Source organism: Sarcophilus harrisii, chromosome 2, assembly GCF_902635505.1.
Source record: "Sarcophilus harrisii chromosome 2, mSarHar1.11, whole genome shotgun sequence".
NCBI lineage: Eukaryota > Metazoa > Chordata > Mammalia > Dasyuromorphia > Dasyuridae > Sarcophilus > Sarcophilus harrisii.
In genome coordinates, this window is record NC_045427.1 from 383,659,015 (window position 1) to 383,681,603 (window position 22,589).

A 22,589-nucleotide genomic window follows, 5' to 3' on the forward strand; every position below is an offset into this window, starting at 1 on the left:
GGGAGGACACAAAAGTCACGGGCAAATACCCAGTGACAGTCAGAGGGATTTGGAGTTCTCAACTTTTTTAATATATGTAAAAATATTAATTTATTTTAAGTACATGTATGTGTCATGAATTTGCCATATATAGCTTGGGGGAAGATTTTTTAAAACATACATCATTTCCTACATGGTAAAACTGGCTTTTTTATCTGGATTCTTTCCCAGGTTCTCATTTTCTAGCATGAACTTTACAGAGTTTACTAACCTATATTGTTGGGCTGGGAGGAAGAGCTAAGGAGTTTGGATAACCCATGTAAAATAAAAACAAGATTTTCTGAGTCTGAGACCCTTGCTCTGGGACTCTGACGTTCCATTGGTTCAGTAAACACACTGGATCAGATTGGATTGAATTGAACTGCATTAGAGGTTTCCAGGTCTCAGCTTTGAGTCCAAACACAGCTTTCCTTGGCTCTGTTGCCCATGCCTGGTTAGCCTGGCTGGTTGGAGCACGATGCTAATAAGACCAATGTTTTGGCATCCATCAGCAGGTTTCTGCCCATTCCATGGCCGCAGACAGTTCTGCTCACTGCAGCTTTTTCCCATAGAGTGTCTTGAATCAGTAGAGGACTTGACAGGAGCATGAAGAGTGATCACCGCTCTCAGTAAAGCCCCATTGGGGAGTGTTATCTTTCCTACAGAAAGAACAGAAAACTGTTCACCACATATTAAGCAGTAAGGAAAAGAGCATTGGACATAGCCAGGAGGCCTGGATTTGAATTTCTGATGATGACTAGCTGTAAGACCTAATTTGCATCGTTGATATTTTCTTAATTCTTGATAATCAACAAAACAATAAACCAAGTCCCATTTATACCATTTGCTGATTTCCAAGGTATAAATGCTCACAGTAAAAAAAAAAAATGTAACTATCAGCTTTAGTAAACTTATTTTTTTAATGTTGAGTTCTCTCTTGATGGAATCTTTTTGTTTTGTTCTTTTTGAAAAGCAACTGGGTTTAAATAATTTGCCTCTAGTCCCGGGGCTGGTTAAGTGTTAAGTATTTGAGGCTGGATTTGAACTCAGGTCCTCAAGGCTCCAGGGTCAGTGCTCTACCTATTGCACCATATAACTGCCCTAGAAAACTTGTGCTATCACTGACAATATTTGGTCATCAGATTTTTTGTGAGGAGAATGCTATGCAAACTGTAAAGCATTATAGAAATAGAAATTTGTAGGCAATTGAGGGCAGTGTTTCAGATCTCATCTTGGACATTTTTCACTATTGAAGGTTCTTTACAGAGGGTCATTTACTCTTTCTGTCTTGGTCTCTGAATGTGATTCTATTGAATCATATGCTTTATTTTGCCTTTTCACATTAAAATTACATTACCCATGTAATTTTAGACTTGGGAAACAAAACCTGGGTTTAAATCTCAGTTTTCCTGCCTCCTAGCTCCCTGATTTGCAGTTAGTTATTTAATCTACGAAGACTTCTGTTTTATACTTTGGAAAATGAGAACAGTAGACAAAAGGATCTTGAAGTCTTTCCCTGCTCTAATATTCTGTATTCTAAGGTCCCTTCTAGCTTTGACATTCTGTGATTCTCTGAGCTTGTTCCTGTTCTAGTTCCGGACCTATGATCCTTGCAAGCAGCTGTGGTGCAGCCACCCTGACAACCCCTATTTCTGCAAAACCAAGAAGGGGCCACCACTAGATGGGACCATGTGTGCTCCGGGGAAGGTGAGTAAACAGGCTGAGCACCCAAAAGGAGAACATCCGGTACCTAATACTCACAATGATCCCTGTCATCTCTGAGCAGGGCAGATTTTCACTATTCATAGTGCATGGAAAGAACACAAAAGCACAAAGTGGGGGCTTAGAGCCAAAGACCACCCAGAATAACATGCTTGCCAGGAGGGGAGAGGACAGCATTTGCCTTGAGTTTCTAGTAGGAGTTAGAGAGCACAGAGGTAGTATAGTGTAGGAGAAAAATCCCAGTTAGAGTCAAAAGATTTGGTTTTGAATTAATTTCCTCTCTGACCTACTAAGCTGTTTTACCATGCACAAACTGCTTCGGTTCTAAGCCTCCATCTCCTCATCTGGAAAACAGGTATAAGACTCCCTGCCTTGTGATTCTTGATGGGTTGGATTGAGACATAAAGGAGATAATGATAATGAATAAGGATGTGTTTTCTTCAATCTTATCCTTATAAGTTACTCTTCAAAAAAAGCCCTACCATTTATGTATTAATCTTGCCCTTCCCATAATTCCAGATGAGGAAACAGGCAACACAAATGTAACTCATTACAAACAACCTGAAATTCATGAGATTATGCTTTATCATTTTCTCCTTCTTGAGCCTATCCAGTATAAATTGTGCATGAGTAGAAAAAAGTAAATGAGTAGTAGAAGAGAAAAATGAGATTAATATAGGAAGAGTGGAATAAAAAGATAAGACTGAATAAACATAATGATAATATTTCCCATACATACAATGTTATGGGAAGTACTTATGGTTCATAAGACTGTTGTCGGTCTCATCACATCCCTTTGGTATTATTATCCCACTTTTGCACATAACAAAACTGAGGTGCCCAGAGGTGGTGGTTGCACAGCTAGTGCCTCAATGATCATTGTTGAACCAGGTTATTTGATGAATTTTCAATGTTAAAACTGTAGCCAAAATTATTCAAGCAGGGAACCAAATGATACCTCTGAAAGCTAACCACAAATGTACCAGATCATCTACATCTTTGCTTCCTCCATCAGTACAGAGCACTGAAATTCAGTCACATTCTCTGATTGTTGTTTGTATCTCTCATTTATTGTATCTCTCATCTTGCTAGAGTGCAATGAATCTCTGATCCCTGAACTCCTTAATTTCCTTTTTTCTTCCCTAAAATAGAAAATACAAATGGCTATTCTAAGTAAACAATTTTATTTTTGCTTTTTTTCTCTCCAATTCCATTTACCACAAGATGTGGCCAGTGCCCATGACAACCACCTTCTGAATGAGCCAGGTTCAAGCAAGATCTCTTCACTCAGATTCATGGAAGAACAAATTAATGAGCCTAGAAATACATACTACCATCAGATATTAAGTATTCTAAAATTCTTTCTTAATGTTCTTTTTTTTTTTTTTTTTTGCAAAGGACGCATTTGTGAAAACTTACTGCCTAAACCACTTAGCCTGGCATTCAAAGCCTCACTTCATCTTCCCAACTTCATTGTTCATGGTTCCATAATCCCTACCACCTAACCCAACCAGGGCTGTTTCCTCACTACCCTCCAAAGCACGGTGCTCATTCCTGTTTCTCTGCTTTGGATCACATTTTTTTTCTCTCACTTTGAATGCATTAATGCCATTCCTCCAGCTATCCAAATCTTGCCCATCCTTTAAGAGCAGCCTTACGTTCTATTCCATTTACCCATAGATATCTTCCCATATGCTCTGCTGATCCTCCCTTTGCCACTTAGAATAGTACTCTCAAACCAGAGCAGCAGATACCATACTCTACCTTTCTGGGGCAGTTAATCCCTTCAGTTTTGGAACCCCATTTTAGGACTGAGTCCTTCTGACTAGTGAGTGAGCAAGAGTAAGCTTATCCTGACCTACTTTTTCCAGTAGCCCCAAATGAGGCTTTATATCCAAGACAGCCCTCTCCCCAGACACCTTATCATCTGCCTTGCTGCTACATGCACCTCTCCCTTCTGCTGCCCACTTGTTTCCTATCTCTTATTCTGTGAATGATAATCGCCACCATTGCCACCATTACTTTTGAAAAGGGTATGATAGTCAATTACCGTATGGCTTATCCAAATCCCTATGGTTTCCTGAACCCAAACTGCCTTTTACTGATCACCACTTCCCTCTGTTCTCTTTCCCTATTACGATATAAGCCCCTTGAGGGCAGGAATTGTCTCACTTTCATATTTGTATCACAGCAGTTGTACACAATACCTAGCACACATTAGGAACTTAATAGACTCTTTTTCACAAATTCATTCAAGAGTCACTTTCTCCATGAAATCTTGCCTTACTTTCCCCCAATATTTTGGATGAATGCTTATAGCCCTCCCAATGTGTATCACATTTGATTGTCTTCTCTTTTCTGAGTTCTTTTCGCAAAAGGAGTCTCAATTAACTATAAGCTCCCTGGAGAAGGCAGACCTATATCTTATTGCCCACACTATCAAACAACAGATGGAATATATAGCTACAGGCTCCATAAATAATCTGGTTTGGTTTTCCCCAAAGAAGAACAGGGCTAAACCATTCTCTCTTCTTCTTATTGATCTTCAGGGAATTAAATGGCTAGAAACAACAAATTAGTGATGTTGGGCAGAAAGAAACATCCAGCACATTTTCAGGCTCCAGAACTTATAAGTTATGTGATCTTGCTACCAATGCAAATCACATCCCCACCACACTTTAGTCATCCCAAAATCATAGATGTAGAACTGCAAGGAACATTAGAGGCCATTTCATATAACTTCATTTTACAAATAAGGAAACTGAGACCCCAAGAAACTGATCTGCCCAAAGTCAGAACCAGGAATTAAGAGCACTGGTTCTCTGATTTAAAATTCATGGCTTTATCTTATACCAAGCTGTTTCTTATGCTTTATGAATTGCAGTAGCTACAAATATTTATAATTGGAGCCAACCATTTTCTAGTGATGAACTTTCTTGCACTTAACTAACCTAGTCTTCACATAATATAACTCTAGTCCATATCCAAGTTTTTATCCAGATTCTTTCCAGCTTGATAGGAGCTTTTGTGTTCAGCTGGCATAACCTTTGAGAATATAGAGTACCCTTCACACCATAACAGCACAGCAGAAGAGAACTTTAGATGAGAACTAGGAAACACAAAATGATTTAAATTTTTTTTCTCTTAAAGTCTTCCTAGACAGTAAGAACCAGGTCACATGGGAAACTTGTCTGACCATGAAATTTATGCTATTTCCAAAGTTTAAATAGATAGAGATATGCAGGATAATTTATCACTCCAGGAGCCCTTGCAGTTTCATATTTTCTAACCTTTTATGAAATCGTTAGGACAAAAAAAAAACCCTGTTCTACAGGAAAGAACTTTTTGTATAAGGGAGAATGTGCTTGGATTGATAAAGCCTTGGTTTCTCACCTACTATAAATTAATGTATTCTGGAGGATGGTTGTGAACTTGAAAATTCAGAACCCATGAACATGACCATCTAGTTTAAATTAATTGTGTCTCCATGGCGAATATAACAAATTGTGCCCTAATCTTAATGACATGGATTGAAATAGCAGTAATTACATATTTTTTATCTTTTCCTATGATCTTCACTTTTGAGCACCTCAGAAATGTGCCTAATTCACCTGATTCATTTACCCTTGTTATAGGTATTCATCTGTATACAGTATTTATTAACATTCTTTTTGATTTTCCTGCATTCAAGATCAAAGAGTATTTCAACAAAAAAACTATATAATAGAGTACATCCCATACTATACATTCTTTCAACAAATAACTTAGAAGCCAAATCTACAACCAATGAATAAAAAATAAAAGCAATTATTAGGAGCCATTTTACCTAACCAACTATATTAAAACTGATGATTTAAATGAAATTGGTATCTACAAAAACATAAATTGCTCAGATTAACAGAAAAGGAAATGGAATATTTAAAAACTTTATTTAAAAAGAAATTGAATAAGCCATAAATGAACCCCAAGAAAAAACTCAGGACTAAATGAATTTTACAAGCAAGTTCTACTAGACATTTAAAGAATAATTAATTCTAATATTACATAAAATGTTTGAAAAATACAAGAAGGAAGGATCCTACTAAATTCATAAATCAGGAAAGAAATCAAAATAGAGGGAGGAAAACTGTAGACCAGTATCACTAATAAAAAGTTTTATTTTAAATTTTGCTCCTGCTTTGAGTATTTTAAATTTAATATTTCATGGACCATTGCACAACTGGATAAAATCCTGCTTCCTGAGTTGAGTAAAATTATTAAGATGTAAACTCATCCTTTGTAGGTTTATTGAAAGCACCTTCAGCACAGCTCCAGGATAACAGGACTGTTGTATGTTCCTCTCCTTCTATTCCCACATAATTTAAATCTCTTCTGCTACGTCTCTATTTCAAAATCTTTTTGTCCCATTATTTTGGATATTGCAACTATTTGGCATGCTACCATATACTAAAAACATTGTTCTTAAATGATCATTTTATTGTCTTGATAATCATGAGCAGCAGCTTGGTCTTTGATAATGTTCCAGTTTCAGTAGAGTCAATTGGTTCAGGTCTTCTGGATATATTAAGACCTGTATTTATAGAATTGGGATTTCTCGTCTGCCAAAAAAATGAAAGGGCAAGCATCTGATTTTTAATTCTAGCCATAAGGTCGTGTCTTACTGTATATTCAGGACGTACTCTTTTTTTTCACTCTGCATTGAACTGTTACATAATTTCTGTTATTCCCTTAAATAATCTATATTATCACTAAATCCAGCTTCCTTAAGGATAACATTCTGTAATTTCTGGTGGCAACTGGTCCTGAATTGTCATTACAAACTCCTCTTTTTTCACAAATAGATACATATGACCCAGATATTTATTCAGTGCTCCTTGGTTGACATATTGTTGGCTAACTTTGTATGGACATCACCCAGAAAGGGACTTTTGTTTTTTTTTTTTCCTGAATCTTAGCAATTTCATAAGCTCCGTGAAGAAATAGTCTTACAGTTGTTTCTACTACCCTCACTACTATCACTTTAACTTAATTCAAAAAGGAAAAGTGGTTGCTGAAGCTAATTGTACGAAGTTAAACTTGTCTTTGTTTTGTGTTTTAAGAAAAACAAGTAAAGGATTACACCTGTCCTGACTATCTGTGTGTACATATATGTGTATAAGTGGCAAATTTCCCAGCCAAGCAATATGACCAAAACAGATACCCTTTGAAAAGTCCAGAGGAGAAGGACCAGATGTCCAAAGCCCTGCATCCCATCATTCTTATTGTACTATAGAAGAAAGAACAATGGATTTGTTGCCAGAACCATATTCGGATCCTGATATTGCTAAAATTCCACATACATCATCTGTGTGATTATTTTGTATCCACGGCTATCTGTCACTTTCTTTGGCAATCTTTTCTTTTCCTATGTGGGCCTCAGTTTCTTTATCTATAAAATAAGCCTGTTTGGGCACTGATAGTCTATATTTTGTAGTCTCTTTCAACTCTAACATGCTATATGCTGTATTCTTTTACAATTCTTATATTTGCATTCTGTGGTCCATTTCATCATTAATATGACATATTCTACAGTCCCTTCCACTTTTTTAATATTCTATGTTCTTTGGTCTCTCTTATATTCTTAACATTCTATATTAGAAGCATTCTTCTAGCTTTGATATTCTATGAGTCTGCTCTGTAATGCCCAGCTTTTGGATATTTCTGAGCAAACAATTCATTGAAAAAGTGAATTTCCCAAAAAATGTCTATTTCTCTGACCAGGAATTATTAAAGCCAGAGAACTTCATATATATACATATATGTATGGAAAAGGTATAATTATTTTCTACAGGAAAACTAGCTACATTCAACAAGAATTCAAGGTCATGTGTCTGAGATCTCAGCATCCTTGGAGTGAGTGAATTTCTCTCTCCATGAGGAAGAGGGGGATATACCAGATTAGTGAATGTGTTCATGTTTTTCTCTTGGATTCTCTTCCAGCATTGTTTTAAAGGACACTGTATCTGGCTCACTCCAGATATCTTGAAACGAGATGGAAATTGGGGTGCGTGGAGTAAGTTTGGCTCTTGTTCCAGAACTTGTGGCACTGGTGTGAAATTCAGAACCCGTCAATGTGACAACCCACAGTAAGTTGGCCCCATATTTTCATAAAATGTACCCATTGATGGAGTCACTATCAAAGAATGATGATTCTTTTATTAAAATATTTTTCCAATTAGTAAAAACAAATTTTAACATTCCTTTTTTTAAAATTCTGAGTTCCAAATTCTCTCCCTCCTTTCCCTCTCCCTTGAGAAGGCAATAGGATATATACTTTTTTTATATAGAGTCATGCAAAATATGACTGAAAGCAATCACAGAAAAAAAAAAAGAAAAAAATTTTTAAAAAAAAGTATGCTTTGATCTACAATCCAAATTCCAAAGGATCATGATTCTAATGAGATTATATTCATATCAGCCTTTTTATGTCTGCATATAGTCCTTATCTTAGATTTTATTTTGATCTTATAACAACCTCCATGCCATTTATAGGACAAATAATATCCCCATTTTACAGATAAGGAAACTGAGGAAAAATTTACTTTTCCGTGGCCATTTCATATTTTGAGAGCATATTATGGATTGCAAAACACTTTGCTTACAGTAGTACTGTGGAGTAAATTATGTTATTTTTTTCCTTTTTATATATGAAATCATATAAATGAATCCCAGAAAGTTTAAGTGATTTACAAATGGTTACTCAATAAACCACAGACAAGACTAGAGTCAAGCTCTCTTAACTTCTAGAGTAATTTCCCTTCACTACACCACAGTTCTTTAACAGAATTATCTCTTCCTCCATCACTGTCCTCAACACTAATGAAATGCCATGGACCATCCTCAGAGTAAATAACCCTACTCAGGCATTATATCCAACGAAAGTGAGAAGAATTGAGTTAATATGATGGATCCCTGTCTTTGAGGAGCTTTTGATCTAGTTGAGATACGTTTTAGTTCAGGGGTCCTCAAACTTTTTAAATAGGGGGCCAGTTCACTGTCCCTCAGACTGTTGGAGGGCCGGACTATAGTAAAAACAAAAACTTTGTTTTGTGGGCCTTTAAATAAAGAAACTTCATAGCCCTGGGTGAGGGGGATAATAGTCCTCAGCTGCTGCATCTGGTCCGCAAGCCATAATTTGAGGACCCCTGTGTAAGTTGAGATGTAGTTGAGATAAGTCAATCTGGTGCCAAGAATAAGATGATAATACAGATCCTAGTAGCTCACATTTAAGTAGGACTTTCAGTTTTACAGAGCCCTTTCCTTGTGCCCTGCAAGATAGGGCATGCGGGTATTACTGTATTTGAAGAATCGTTTTCTTTCAGTTGTGATTTCATCAGCATACAAAACTCCATCCTCCATCCAATGTGCACAATTTGGTTTTAGGGGATTTCCTAGGGAAATAAGAGATCAGGTAACTCACACAGCCAATGTATAACAGGACTTGAACCCATCTTTTTAAAGATTTTGAGACCAGTACTCAATCCATGATACACACTGCCTCTCATTCTCCATTTTATAATTGAGAAAACTGAGTTAGAGAGGGCTAAGTTGATTTAGCCATATAGCTAGTAAAAGCCCACACTTGAACCCAGGTTATGCGGCTCCAAAGCTGTCACTTTTTCTGTTTTGATGCATATCCCTTCATGATGCATTCTCAGCTTCACTGAGTGAGTCCGTAATTCTGAGTGGGAAGAGGTTGCAGCAGAAGAAAAGAAGTTTGTCTTTTCTGGGCCAGGGGAAAGCAGGCTTAATTACCGGGGCTGGTGGGTCAGAGTTCCTTCTTGCAAGTCAAGTAGAGGTGGACAAAAGGTTTATGTGATATAGAAGCCTCTTGTTTGAGGTCTTCAATTTTAATAGCTCTTAAGCCAGTGTAAGGAACCAGTGTAAGGGAATGTCCTCCTACTCTTTCCCCATCCCAGGTTTAATATGTACAGCTTCTCTGACTTTTCTAGAGTCTAGGTAATTTGTGCTATCTTTTCCATATAGTACTGCTATCTGAACTGAAAATACAGTTCTTAGAACTGAATGGGGCCTTAGAAATCATTGAGGCAAGCTCCTCTGCCCCCATTTATTGTTGTTCATATTGTGAAATATAATAAATAAATAGAAATAAGAATAAATAATTGTTGCATTTGTTCTTTCAAAAGGAAAGAGCTAAAGAGTAGGAGCCAAATGATAGACTAGAAAGAACACTGGATTGGGAGTGAGAACAACCAGGTGATTTGGGGCAGCTCCTCTGAACTTGTTTTCTTCTCTGTAAGATGAGGGGGTTGACCTACAGATGCTTAACCCAGGATAGGTTTCAGAGGGTTCATATACCTAAATGGAAAAAACTACCTTTTTATTTCAATATATCTGGTTTCTTTTATTACCTCATATATATTTTATTTATGCATTTTAACATATTTTAAAAAGATGTCCATTGTGTTCAGGAGGCTCCATGACCATGACACAAAAATGATTTTAAAAAACCCTTCTGGATTAGTATATGATATAAATCTAATGTCCCTTTAAGTTCTAGATATTATCATTCAGATAAATAGTGCAGTGCTGGGCCTGAGGTCAGGAAGATTCGAGTTCAAATCCGGTCTCAGATACTTGCTACCTGAGCAAGTCATTTAACTCTTTTTGCTTCAGTTTAGTTATCTGTAACATGATCTGGAGAAGAAAATGGCAAACTACTCCAGTATTTTTACCAAGAAAAGCCCAAATGAGTTTATCAAGAGTTAGACAAGACTGAAATGACTAAGCAACAACAACCCTTGCAGCTTTAAATACTATCGTCCAACATTAACATTTTAGATGAGTTCAAAAAACCAAAAGAATTCTTCTAAATATGTGTTAGTTCCATCTCCTCAACTAAATTGTAAGCTCTGTGAAGACAGAGACCACATGTTTTTAAGTATAAATCAACTCAGCTGAGCAGAATAAGAACTCGATACCCCTTTTTGGGTTGTTAATTGGTAGGTAGAGTAGCCCTAGCTACCTTATTAAATGCTATGAATAGCTTGCAAATTATAGGTCAACCAATATGTAAGTGATCATTCTGACCACACTTTATTTGTGTTTTTGTAATGTGATAATCGCATAAATGTTGTGGCTAAATCCACCTTCTTATGAGAAGTAGTATCATGTAGCGGATAGAGCACAAAGCTTGGAGTCAAGAAGATAGAGGCTGGAGGATTGCTTCCGACACAAACTAGCTGTGTGACCATGGGCGTCACTTAGTTTCTTTACTGCTTGAAAATTTTTAAATTTTAGATAAGTTGGTGATCTGCATTGGTGGAAGAGATTTCCATATCAAAACTCTTGTAAACCAGTGAAACCACTTTACCTTCTCTCCCTGCCTCATCCCTTCCACCCCCACAAAAAAAAAAAAAAAAAAAGAGAGAGAGAGAGAGAGAGAGAATCCATATCTTCAGTAAGCTGTGAATTTATTCTAAAATCTTTGGCAATTTCATGCATCTTGAGAATGGAAAGTGACCAGTTTCATAGTTACAACATCGGGGTGACCAGTTTTAAGTGTTTCTCCCCCATCCCCAAAGTTCCAATCCCTCCCACAATGGTCTTTCTCTGGCTCTGTAAGCTGCAAGTTTTTCTTTCTTTCCCATAGCCCAACCAATGGAGGTCGTTCCTGTGTGGGGCTCAGCTATGAGTTCCAGCTCTGCAACACGCAGGATTGCCCCAACGCCCTGGATGACTTCCGAGAGGAGCAATGCCGCCAGTGGGATCTCTACTTTGAACATGGGAATGCCCAGCATCACTGGCTACCCCATGAGCACAAGGAGGGTGAGCCTGGATGATTTTCATTAAAGGCCTACTAGAACAGCCTACTAGATATTGGAAAGGTATCAGGCTCCCTCCTATCATATGTGGGGGTAGCTGGAGCGCCCAAAGCCACTTGGATGGAGGTACAGGCTTTCTTCCAGAGTCAAATCGATCTCTCTTCTGTGCTGGATATCTGTCTGCAGCTCTCCAGCTTCTGGAACACATTGTCGTCCCCTTTAAAAAAAATCCAATCTCAAAAGTTTAGCTCAGGTATATGAATTGTCCCTGAGCTTCTTCAGCATCAGTGTGTTGACATTGAGACAACAAGAGCTTAGAACAAAGTCATTTCTTTCTAGGACTGATATCAGAACATGTAGAACTCATGCAAAAGTGTCTAGGACCAATAAAACTTTGTCCAGAAAATTTCATACTATCATATGATAAGTGGATTAGAGAGGAACAAGACAAAATTCTATGTTGTCTAAAAAGGAAGACCATTCCCAACAGAGCTCATCTGGGAAGGCTTTGTGAAGGGTTTGAGTTTGTCTTTAAGGGATTAGCAGAAATTCAGCAGAAAAGTATGGGGGTGAATATATGAGGTGTAGGAAAGAATGTATGAGCAAGGAAAAAGCACAGTTCATGCTTAGGCAGCATAAATAGAGTGCATAGAAATAAGTAGAAGGAGATCAGGCTGAAACTGTAGAGTGGCTCTAAATTATGGAGGGCTTTGTGGGACAAGCTGAGGAGTACTCAAATGAGTGACACTGGAAGTGATAGGGAGCCACAGTTGGGTGATTTGAGAAGAAGCATAAAGGGAAAAGTGATTCAGCACCAGTATGAAGGATGAATTAGAATGAAAATAGAGGGCAAGGACTCTTTGGGAGGATTTTACAATAGTTCGGGCAGGTGGCAATGACAGTCTGTGCTCAGATGGTGGGTAGCATGAGGAGTAGAGAGCAGGATTGATATGCAAGAGGTTGAGAAGATAAAACCAACAGGTCTTAGCAATTCATTGGATCAAATATCTGAGAGTACAGTTCCACTTGAGCACATAAGAGCTCAGTGTCTAGATAAGAGACGCCTGGATAGGAACTGGAAAATGGGCATGGGGATGGGAATTGCATCTTTAACTTTTTTTTTATTCTGAGCAATTAATAGTTTTATTAATTTTGGCTAGCAAATAATTAACAAAAGGATGATCATTTGGTTTTCTCTCACAAACCAAAGATGAAACATGGAGGCTTCTTAGTGCTTATATACCCTTGGAAAAGTAGGTGTTTTCAACAGGTGGCAATCAACTTTAACTGGTTAATTGGAGAGAATGAATATTAAAATGAGAAGTAGGACCTATTCTAATAAGGGGCTGAGGGATGTGACTTTGATTAAGACACTTTTACTTCTCTCTATCCAGACCAACCCTGCCTGGGCAATCTAAAAAAAAGGGATCTATCTCACCTCCCATCTAAGCCTGTCTGAGTGGAATACAGTGCTCTAGATTAGATTCCTTTTTTAAGTTTTCAGGTGGGGTGAAATAAAAATTCCACCTAGATTAGATGGTCCAGGCAGATATCCTTAGCTTCTATAAATCCAAATGTGCCCATTCCAGTATACAGTATGAATGACAGGCTGACATTTTCATCTCAATCTCTAGCCAGCTTATCTCCCTCCATTTTTCAAACTCTCATCTATTTCCTACACACACACACACACACACACACACACACACACTTTCCCTTCCTTGGTTCCTTCACTCAGTCCTGCTGATAGTAGAAAATTGATACGTTTCTCTTCACTCTCAGTCTCTACCTAACACCTTGCAGTCTACATATCTTCTGATGGACTATGATGATGGATATGAGATCTTTACTGGTGTTAGCTCGACACAGGTACCCAATGGAGAGGAGCGCTCAGCATAAACATTTGGTATGATTGAACCTGAAGAATCCAACAGCAGCATTTCTTAGAATTATAGAATCCTATTATCTTGGAATTGGAGTTAAAATGGCTCTCAAAGATCATCTGGGTCCAGCCCATATCTGAACAAAATTTCCCCACATGTCATCCATGACAAGTAATCATCTAGCCCAGGGTTTCTTAAACTTTTTCCACTAGCAATCCTTTTTTGCCTGAGAAATTTCCACGTGACTTCGGGTATATAAGTATGTAAAATTGTTATACAAATCAAACATTTACTGATAATAAATCATAATTTCATCACCCCCCACATTCAGGTATAAGATCCCATATGGCATCATTAACAAGTTTAAAAAGCTGGGAGCTAGCCTATATTTAAATAATTCTAAAATTGAAGAACTTATTAGCTATTAAAGCAGACTACTCTAAGCTCTAACGTTTACAAAATTTTTTCTGTTTGAATTAAATCTACTTTAGCACAATTTCTATCCACTGGTCTTATTTTGGTCCTTTGAAGCCAAGCATAAGAAGACTAAGTCATCCTTTCCTTATCACAATCTTTTAGAATTATGAGGCAGTTCTCCAGTTAGTCTTTCAGATGGAGTCTGACCATCAATAGGCACAAACAAGATCACCAATCCCTGTGGACTGAGTGAACCTCCTGGCAGCCTAATTGTTTAGTCATGGGCTTTGACACATACCCCTACTCAGAAGGCCTTGCATCTTGAGCTTCCCTCTTAAATCTGCCCAACCCCAATGTTGCAACAGGGGAATTACAAAAGATTATTTAAGCCTAGCCAGATGGTACTACTTTGAGAATAGGATAAGTTTTCTGGATTCAAAGGAAGGAAAAATCAGAGAACTGTCCCTGCAGTATACTTTCTATCTGTTCTCTCGTGTTCTCTCTCTCTCTCTCTCTCTCTTCTCTCTCTCTCTCTTCTCTCTTCTCTCTCTCTCTCTTCTTCCTCCCCCCGCCCCCGAGGAACATCTCACTTCTGGGTCAGGTTCTATAGGGATATAGGTCTGACACCCACAAGGACTTGGTGAATCTTCATGTCTTGGAATGGGAGCCCCGTTCTCATGGAAGTTGAGGGAAACCTGACCTCTAAGAGGAGAGAAAGGCTGAGTGTTGAAGGGTTTAAGAGAGCTTTCACCGGAGGAGGTTTCCGGTACTCTTCCTTGCCTAGAGCTCCCCGGGTCAGCAACTCACCCTCTCCCAGGCATCACAGCGCAGCTCAGGTGCTCCCCTCGTTATCACTTAATCTCACCAGGATCCAGCTTGAAGTTAAAATATGGCAACTCAGGAAAAGAAACCTGAAAATCTTCAGACTTCCGATGAACATTCAATTCACCTTTCAAACCCAAATATCTCAGGAATGAAAGAAGACATTCTTTACCATTTTAATCTTGGGACTAAAACTCATGACTTACAGACCATGTTTGGAGATGTAAAGTTTGTTTGTGTTGGAGGAAGTCCTGTTCGGATGAAAGCTTTCATTACCTATATAGGAGAAGAGTTGGGACTTGCACCACCTGGCACAGACCATCCTAACATTTGTGAAGGAACTGACCGCTATGCCATGTATAAGATTGGGCCTGTGTTATCAGTTAGTCATGGCATGGGAGTTCCTTCCATTGGAATCATGTTACATGAACTCATCAAATTACTATATCATGCCAGATGTTCTGATGTTGTCATCATTCGCATTGGCACATGTGGTGGAATAGGTCTAGAGCCTGGCTCAGTGGTACTAACCAGAAGAGCTACAGATTCTTGCTTCAAACCTCAATTTGAACAGATTGTTTTGGGGAAACGGATTGTGCGAAATACAGAACTCAGTGATGACCTGAATCAGGAATTAATGGAATGTGCCAAAGAGATGAATGAATTTAATACTGTCATAGGAAACACGATGTGTACTTTAGACTTCTATGAAGGTCAAGCTCGGTTGGATGGTGCTTTCTGCTCATATACTGACAAGGATAAGCAAGAGTATTTACAGGCAGCTTATAATGCTGGAATCAGAAACATTGAGATGGAATCTTCTATCTTCGCAGCCATGTGCGGTGCTAGCGGCATCAAAGCTGCTGTTGTGTGTGTTACCCTTCTAAATCGGCTTATTGAAGATCAGATTAGCAGCTCCCATGAAGTACTTGTCGAGTATCAAAGGAGACCCCAGAAGTTAGTAGGATATTTTATCAAGAAACGATTGGGAAGAAAGGCATGAAGATCTTGTTTTTAAACTTGCAAGAAAATATTTGTAAGAAAATATCTGATTGTTTAAAATGAAAATAATCAATCTCAGTTTTTTCTATTTCTAAATTTTATAAACCAAAAATATGAAATAAAGATAACTTGTTCTTATCAAAAAAAAAAAAAAAAAAAAAAAAAAAAAAAAAGAGAGAGCTTTCACCGCCTAGAAACACTCCTACAGGTTGAACTTTACTGCAAATAAGCTGGAGCTCACTGATAAAAACTCCAATGCTCCATCTTGTGGCCAAGCTTACACCGACAACCTGAACCACTCACCAGAGGTCTCCATTCTTGGGGTGCTCTTCCTTTAAATGAATGTCCAAAGTCCACAGACGTCCCAGACCTAAAAGGGCTCTCTGATCCACTTACTTCAACTTCACACCTTAAGGAGAAAATCCCTCAAAAACTTGCGTGACTTCATTCAGCCCCCCTTGATGACAGACTTGCAGGGACAGGGATCCTATTCATTCCCATAGTAGCATTCTCATTACAGTTCTGAGCATTACAAAGTTCTACTCTTACAAGAAGAGTCAGTTTGCTTCTTTGCAACTTCAACTTCTTCCCTCCAGTACCAAGGAGAACAAGTCTAATCACCCTTCTCTCTAAAAGCCCTTTAGGTATCTCTTTTCTTCTCCAGGTGAAACATTATTCCCTCCCCACCCACAAATACACAGATAGCTCAATCACTCCATCTAATCATCTCTCAATTTGTTTTAGGTTAGCCATGTCTCCTTGTAATGTAGTACCCAAAAGTAGATGTCGTAAACAAAACACAGAACAGACGGCCCATAACCTCCCTCATTCTAGATACTGTGCTTCTTCAGGAAAGCCCGCTGTGAGCCCAAGAAGCTTCTCAGTTCTGTCAATTGATCTGGGATTGGTTTTATAGGTGTAGCAGCTACTGTGATCTAAGAAAGCCTTGTCTAAACCGGTTGCCTACATAATGTAAAAAGGGGCTGCCAAGAAACCTCCTTCCCCTGATGCTTTTTTCTCAATATAGGGAATAGAGACTGAGTTTAACATGGTTGGCAAACTAGAGTTCTTTCTACTTCACTGGGCCTCTTGTAGATGAGATGATTAAGGGCTGCTATTAACTACATTCTACCTAGACACACTTTGGCATTCAAAGATCATGTTTACAAATTCCAGTTATAATTGTTCCTGGTTCAGTGAGCACCTGAATACCGGGACTATTCACTAGTTTCAACATAGAGAGACTAGCAATTAATAACAAAGGATATAATAACTCGTTACTTGTATTCCATCAGCTTTGCTTGCTGTCTTTAAAGAATCAGCCAGCAACGTCTTCATTCTCTTCAGGAGCCATGGCTACTCCTAATGAAATATGGCAAATAAACATGTTTTAGGATAAAATTTTATGCCCTTGCTTCCACATTAGAGGGAAAAGGGAAGAGAAAAGGAATAAGTCCTTATTGTGGCATTTTCATTGCCACATATAATTATATTATTATGGAAATATATTGTCAATATGTGCCAGACACTGTACTGAGTTTTTTTTTTATAAAATACTATTTCATTTGATCTTCACAGCAACCCTGTGAGGTAGGTGCTATTATTATCCTTATTTTACAATTAAATTTGAAATTGAGGCAATCAGAGTTATTTAAGTGACTTGTCCAGGGTCACATAACTAATTAGTGTCTGAAGCTGGATTTTAATTGAGGTTTTTCTGACTCTAGAGCTAGTGTTCTATCTACAATGCCACTAGCTACAGAAGTCTTTCACACATATTCTACCATTAACCTCTGAGCTAGCAACAGCAACAACCACTAATATTTAAGAAGCATCCACTTAATGGGCACTGCTCTGTGATTGGAATGAGGAAGATCTAAAAATTTAAATAAGATATAATTCTTGCCTTTATGGATCTTATATTTTAAGCTGGACTATAAGAAACATATACAAATAACTATAATATATAATATCATGTAATAAATACATTAGAACAGTACAAAACAAAGGCCTCAATGAGGCCTGAAGAAGTTCATTATTAACGAAGAAGACCATGGGAAGGATTGAAAACTAACTTTCTTTTTGCTTGGCAAACCCAATTTGGTAAATATGATCCTACCCTCTGTTTAGCATCCAGCCCAACCTAGGACAGGAATTGCAGGGTCACTGACAAAGGACTTCAACACTTTCCTATTCATATTTGAATAAGATACTTCATTTATTAAATAGAGTGGAACTGATTTGTGCCCATCATTAAACTAAACTGCCTTTACTTTTTGCTTTACTTTTGATGAAAAGCATCTTTGCTTAAGGGTAATAGAAAATGAGAAATAAATACAAGTCTTCTTCCTGAAAAGGCTAAATCCTGAGATTTTCCACCCTTCATCCCTTTCTTTCCACTAATAGTTAACACCTGATCATCATATTACTTAGAGATAAGCCCTCCTGATGTACTGGCTAAAGAAAAAAACCTTCAAATTCATTCTTTTTGGAGCTCTGATACCACACCCCTCTATTGGTGCACTTGGAGTGCCCTCTTGTGTCTCTCTGCTGTAATTTCATTAGACATCTTGAAGAGCAATTATCCACCTGGACATCAAAAGAACCCCATTCCTCCCTACAATCTTTGTAGTAATTGTAGTAAAGAGTAAACAATCTTTGTAAATTGCAGAACCTGACAAAACTAAAAAAAAAATCCCTCCCTGCTTTCTGGTAAGAACCATGGTCAGCACTCTGGTGGTAAGTCTCTGGCATCTTAAGCTGTCAGACATTACCTGCCCCATAGTAAAATTCTAGCTTAGGGGCAACTACCAGAACTTGGTGGGAACTGTAAGAACCCAGGATTATCCCTGTGCCATAATGAAGCATCATAAGAAAGGACTTAATACTATGTTGGGAAACAAGGGTAGAATAAAGAATGTTTGAATCAGGATCTCGGACAGGAAGACTCTTATATAAATTTATGTGACCATATATATTTTTTCCTTGATCCTAAAGATGAGCCAAATGACTAAGAATGCCCCTGGCCCAGAAGATCTCCTTTACCTGAGGGGAGGGAGGGTAGTTGGTGGGACTTTTGCTTGCTTTGAACCTACCTTAGATCTAGATCATGGAAGAAAGTTGTTTCTGCCTTTGGAAGAATCAGCAGGATGCCTTATATGGGTCATTTACCTTTTGGAGAACTAAGAAAGGTTTTCTGAAAATTGGGTGATGGTAACAAATCAGTTCAGTAATAGCTGGCCATGCCTTTTGACTCTGTTCCTGTACTAGTATAGTTTGAAATCCTTGGGGAGGGCCAATGACACTATATCCACTTTAGGGCCACTGTCTGCTCAGTGGGGGTGCTTTTAAATGGGTCACCCCCTGTCTATATTTCCTATTCCATAGCTCAGGACTAGCCAGGCATCTATAAATAAGTAGACATTAGCAGCAGGAGATTAGCTGTGTACAGCTTGTTATAATTATTTTTTTCCATCCTCAAAATTAATCTTTCTCTGTGGGTGAAAATTTGGGCCTGAGGTGGTATTGGCAATCCATTATTAATTCTCCATGACATGTTTTAGGATAAAATTCTGTGCCCTGAAAAGAAAAGAACATGATCTGAGCACAAAAGCTTGTGCATGCTAATTAAATTCATTCATTTACCTAATAAGGTACAGTGAAAAGATCACTGATTTGAATTAAGAAGACCTGGATTCTAGTCCCAGTTCTGCTACTAACTGTGTAACCTTATAAATGTCAAAATATCCCTGCTCCCTGAGCTTTAATATCTTTATCACACAATTAAAGAGGTGGCTTGCTCACTAAATCTATGATTTCTTAATATATATATATATATATATATGTAATATATATATAGGTATATAAAATATACCTTTCTTGAGCTCCTGTTGTGTCCAGGAGACATGCAGAGAGCCATGGGAGAATAAGATGCATAAGTTCAGTCCAATAAGCATTAAGGGCTTACTATATCAAGAATGCTATGTTACGTATGGGAGACAAAATGACAAGACTGAAGTAATCATTGTCCTCAAGGAGTTTCCAAACTGTGTGAATTCAGAGAACTCATTGTTCAGATTGGCTACAAAGTAGTGTTTTTAGGAGAGGAATTTGAAACAAAGCTAAAAAGAAATGTTGGAATTTCCTTGTAGAAGTCCTTAAAAGCTGAAATAAAGAGTAGGCAATTTTTCATGCTTGCAATAGGGAGCCACTGAAGTGATTTTTAGAACAACGAGGTATAATCCTGTGTATTGTGAAGTTAATTTGGGCAGGTGTATGAAGGATGAATAGAAAAAGGAGATTGGATGCAGGGAGGTCAGTTAAATGGCAATTAAAATAGTCTAGATTAGAGGTGATGAGGGTCTAGACTAGAATTTTTAGCATTATGAGATGGATTTGAGATATAGAAGTAGAGCCAACAAAACTTGTTAACTAATTGAATATCATGGATTGGGAAGAGACAGGAATGAAAGATGTCACTGAGATTTTAAGCATGTGTGATTTTCAGATAGTGTAATTGGGGAAAGGTACCTTCACGGAGCTCATTGCTTATTATTAATAAGACACTGGCATAAATATTCATGATATAAGGCAAAATACAAATACCATAAAAGATTCAGAGGAAATGGGAGCTAGGGAATGTTTTAGGAAGAAGGTCGTCCTGAGCTGACCATTGAAGTATTGGTGGGCTTTAAATTAGTACTTCCAAAATCTCATAGCCAATTTCAATTCAGCTACAAGTACAGCATCCCTTCTACTATCTCCCTTTCATTTTCCTCTCCACCCCCATGCCCTACTTTCTGTTTCCTGATCCCAGCTCATTCCTATAGATGTGATGATCTGAAATCACTCGTATACATACCAGTAGTTCCACATGCCATGGTGACATACTGAGCCCAAAAGGATTAAGTGTAAACCGTTGTTTACAAGTTTGTAAAGCAAATGAAATCTGCCATTTTATTCTCCAGCCAAGGAAAGATGCCATCTCTACTGCCAGTCAAAAGAAACTGGAGAAGTGGTTTCCATGAAGCGAATGGTCCATGATGGGACTCATTGCTCCTACAAGGACCCTTACAGCCTTTGTGTACGTGGAGACTGTTTGGTAAGTGTTGGAGACAGCTGGCATTTAGATTCTTAAAGACATGACTTTGGAGCCCTAAGTTCCATCTCCAACTCTGTTCTTTACAAATTGTACTTCTCTCGGCCTCTTCTTCCTTATCTGTAAAGTTAGGTTAGTAATCCCTATCCTGAAAATCTTACGGTATTGTTGTGAGGTTCAAATGAGTTAACATATACTGGTGATTCATAGACATATGGTACTATTCCTACCCCAAAATCTGACATGATATGATGCATAAGGTACTTCGTTTGGATTCAGGATTATTCTTGAGCTCAAATTCTACCCAAAAAGCTTGCTGACCTAGGAAAATCATGAAGCTCTCTACACCAAACCTTCTGTAGAAGGTTTTTAAGGTCACTTCCAGCTTTATATCTATCATCCCAGAATTCTATACACTTAGTCATAGAAAAAAAGGGAATATTACACATTGAAGGAAGATCAGAATGAAGAAAATGAGATGAAGAGAAAAAGACCAATGATAATAGAAATGTTTTTGTTGATTAATTGTTCAGTCATATCTGATTTGCATAGCCCATAGCTGTCTTTGGGGCTTTCTTGGCAAGGTTACTGGAATGGATTGCATTTTCTTCTGCAGTGGACTTAGTGGAACTTTTTGTCAGGCAAATAGAAGGTTAGTGACTTGCCCAGTGTCACAGCTAAGAACTGTCTGAGGCTAATTAAGAATTCAGATCTTCCTGATTTCCTTGCCCAGTTTCCTCAGAGAAAGACTTTAGGCATCTTTAATTCAGTAGAAATATGAAAGAAAAATTTATAAGAAAGATCTAGTTTAATACAATGATTTCAGAACAATTTTTAAATTTTATTTTTCTATTAATAAGCATTTATTTTTTCTCTCCCATCCCCCATATTGGAAGGGAGAATTCATAATAAAAATGCATAGTCAATCAATTTTTCCCACCCATGTCCAAAAATCTATTTTATTCTGCTTGTATTCATATATATAAATCTATATATTATTCTCCTGAGTCTGTTACCTCTCTGTCAGGAGCCAAGTAGGATGATCTGGTACTTCTATCTCTTTGAGGAATTGCTACATTTTATTTATGCAGCCTTCTCATATTTCTTTTCCAGTTTTAAACCATTCACTTTTCCACATTCAGTTCTAACTGTTGCTTCTTAACATTGATATAGATTCCTCAGAAGACAAGTAAGATGATCTGGTACTCCTATCTTTTTGAAAACCTGAGGATCACATTTTGTTGTGATCCAAACAGTTAAAGGTTTTAATATGTCAGTGAAACAGAAGCAGATGTTTTCTGGAACTTCTTTGCTTTCTTCATAGTCCAGTAAATGTTAACAATTTGGTCTCTTGTTCCTCTGCTTCTGTAGCAATTCACAGTTCCACCAACAGTGAATTAATATGCTTCTTTGCTGACAGCCTGTCCAATATTTGTCATTTTCTGTTTTTATCACTTTGACAGTCTTATAACATGTTGCTTTAATTTGCATTTTTCTAATCGTTTGTGATTTAGAGCCTATTTTCATTTGCCTGTTGGTAGCCTGAGTACATTCTTTTGAGAAGTGTCTTTTTATATCCTTCCATTTACCATTTATTCTTACACATTTGAATCATTTTCTTTTATTGGAAATTAAGCTTTCATTCAGAAAATTTTCTGTAAAACTTTTTTCCAGTTAACTGTTTCCCTTTTAACAATAAATGTGTTAATTTTGTTTTGTGAGAAAAAAGTTTTCAATTTTATATAATTAAATTATTCACTTTATCTTTTGTGTTCCTCTTTATTCCTTGTTTAATGATGAACT

The 22,589-nt window shown here is 37.6% G+C and overlaps 2 protein-coding genes across 3 annotated transcripts in view; both read left to right on the plus strand.

The window, feature by feature from the left end:
• The window catches only part of ADAMTS2 (ADAM metallopeptidase with thrombospondin type 1 motif 2), a 451,708-nt gene that overhangs the window by 384,360 nt on the left and 44,759 nt on the right, over positions 1 to 22,589 (plus strand). For both annotated transcript variants that reach the window (XM_031953540.1, XM_031953539.1), the window contains exons 10-13: positions 1,612 to 1,725; positions 7,720 to 7,865; positions 11,393 to 11,568; positions 20,656 to 20,789. In XM_031953540.1, coding sequence (XP_031809400.1) covers positions 1,612 to 1,725; positions 7,720 to 7,865; positions 11,393 to 11,568; positions 20,656 to 20,789 — 570 coding nt within the window. The remainder of the gene's footprint in view (positions 1 to 1,611; positions 1,726 to 7,719; positions 7,866 to 11,392; positions 11,569 to 20,655; positions 20,790 to 22,589) is intronic.
• On the plus strand, positions 14,615 to 15,754 carry LOC116421656 (uridine phosphorylase 1-like). Its single transcript, XM_031953541.1, has one exon. It carries the CDS (start codon positions 14,754 to 14,756, stop codon positions 15,687 to 15,689), a length of 936 nt encoding a protein of 311 aa, XP_031809401.1. The 5' UTR covers positions 14,615 to 14,753; the 3' UTR covers positions 15,690 to 15,754.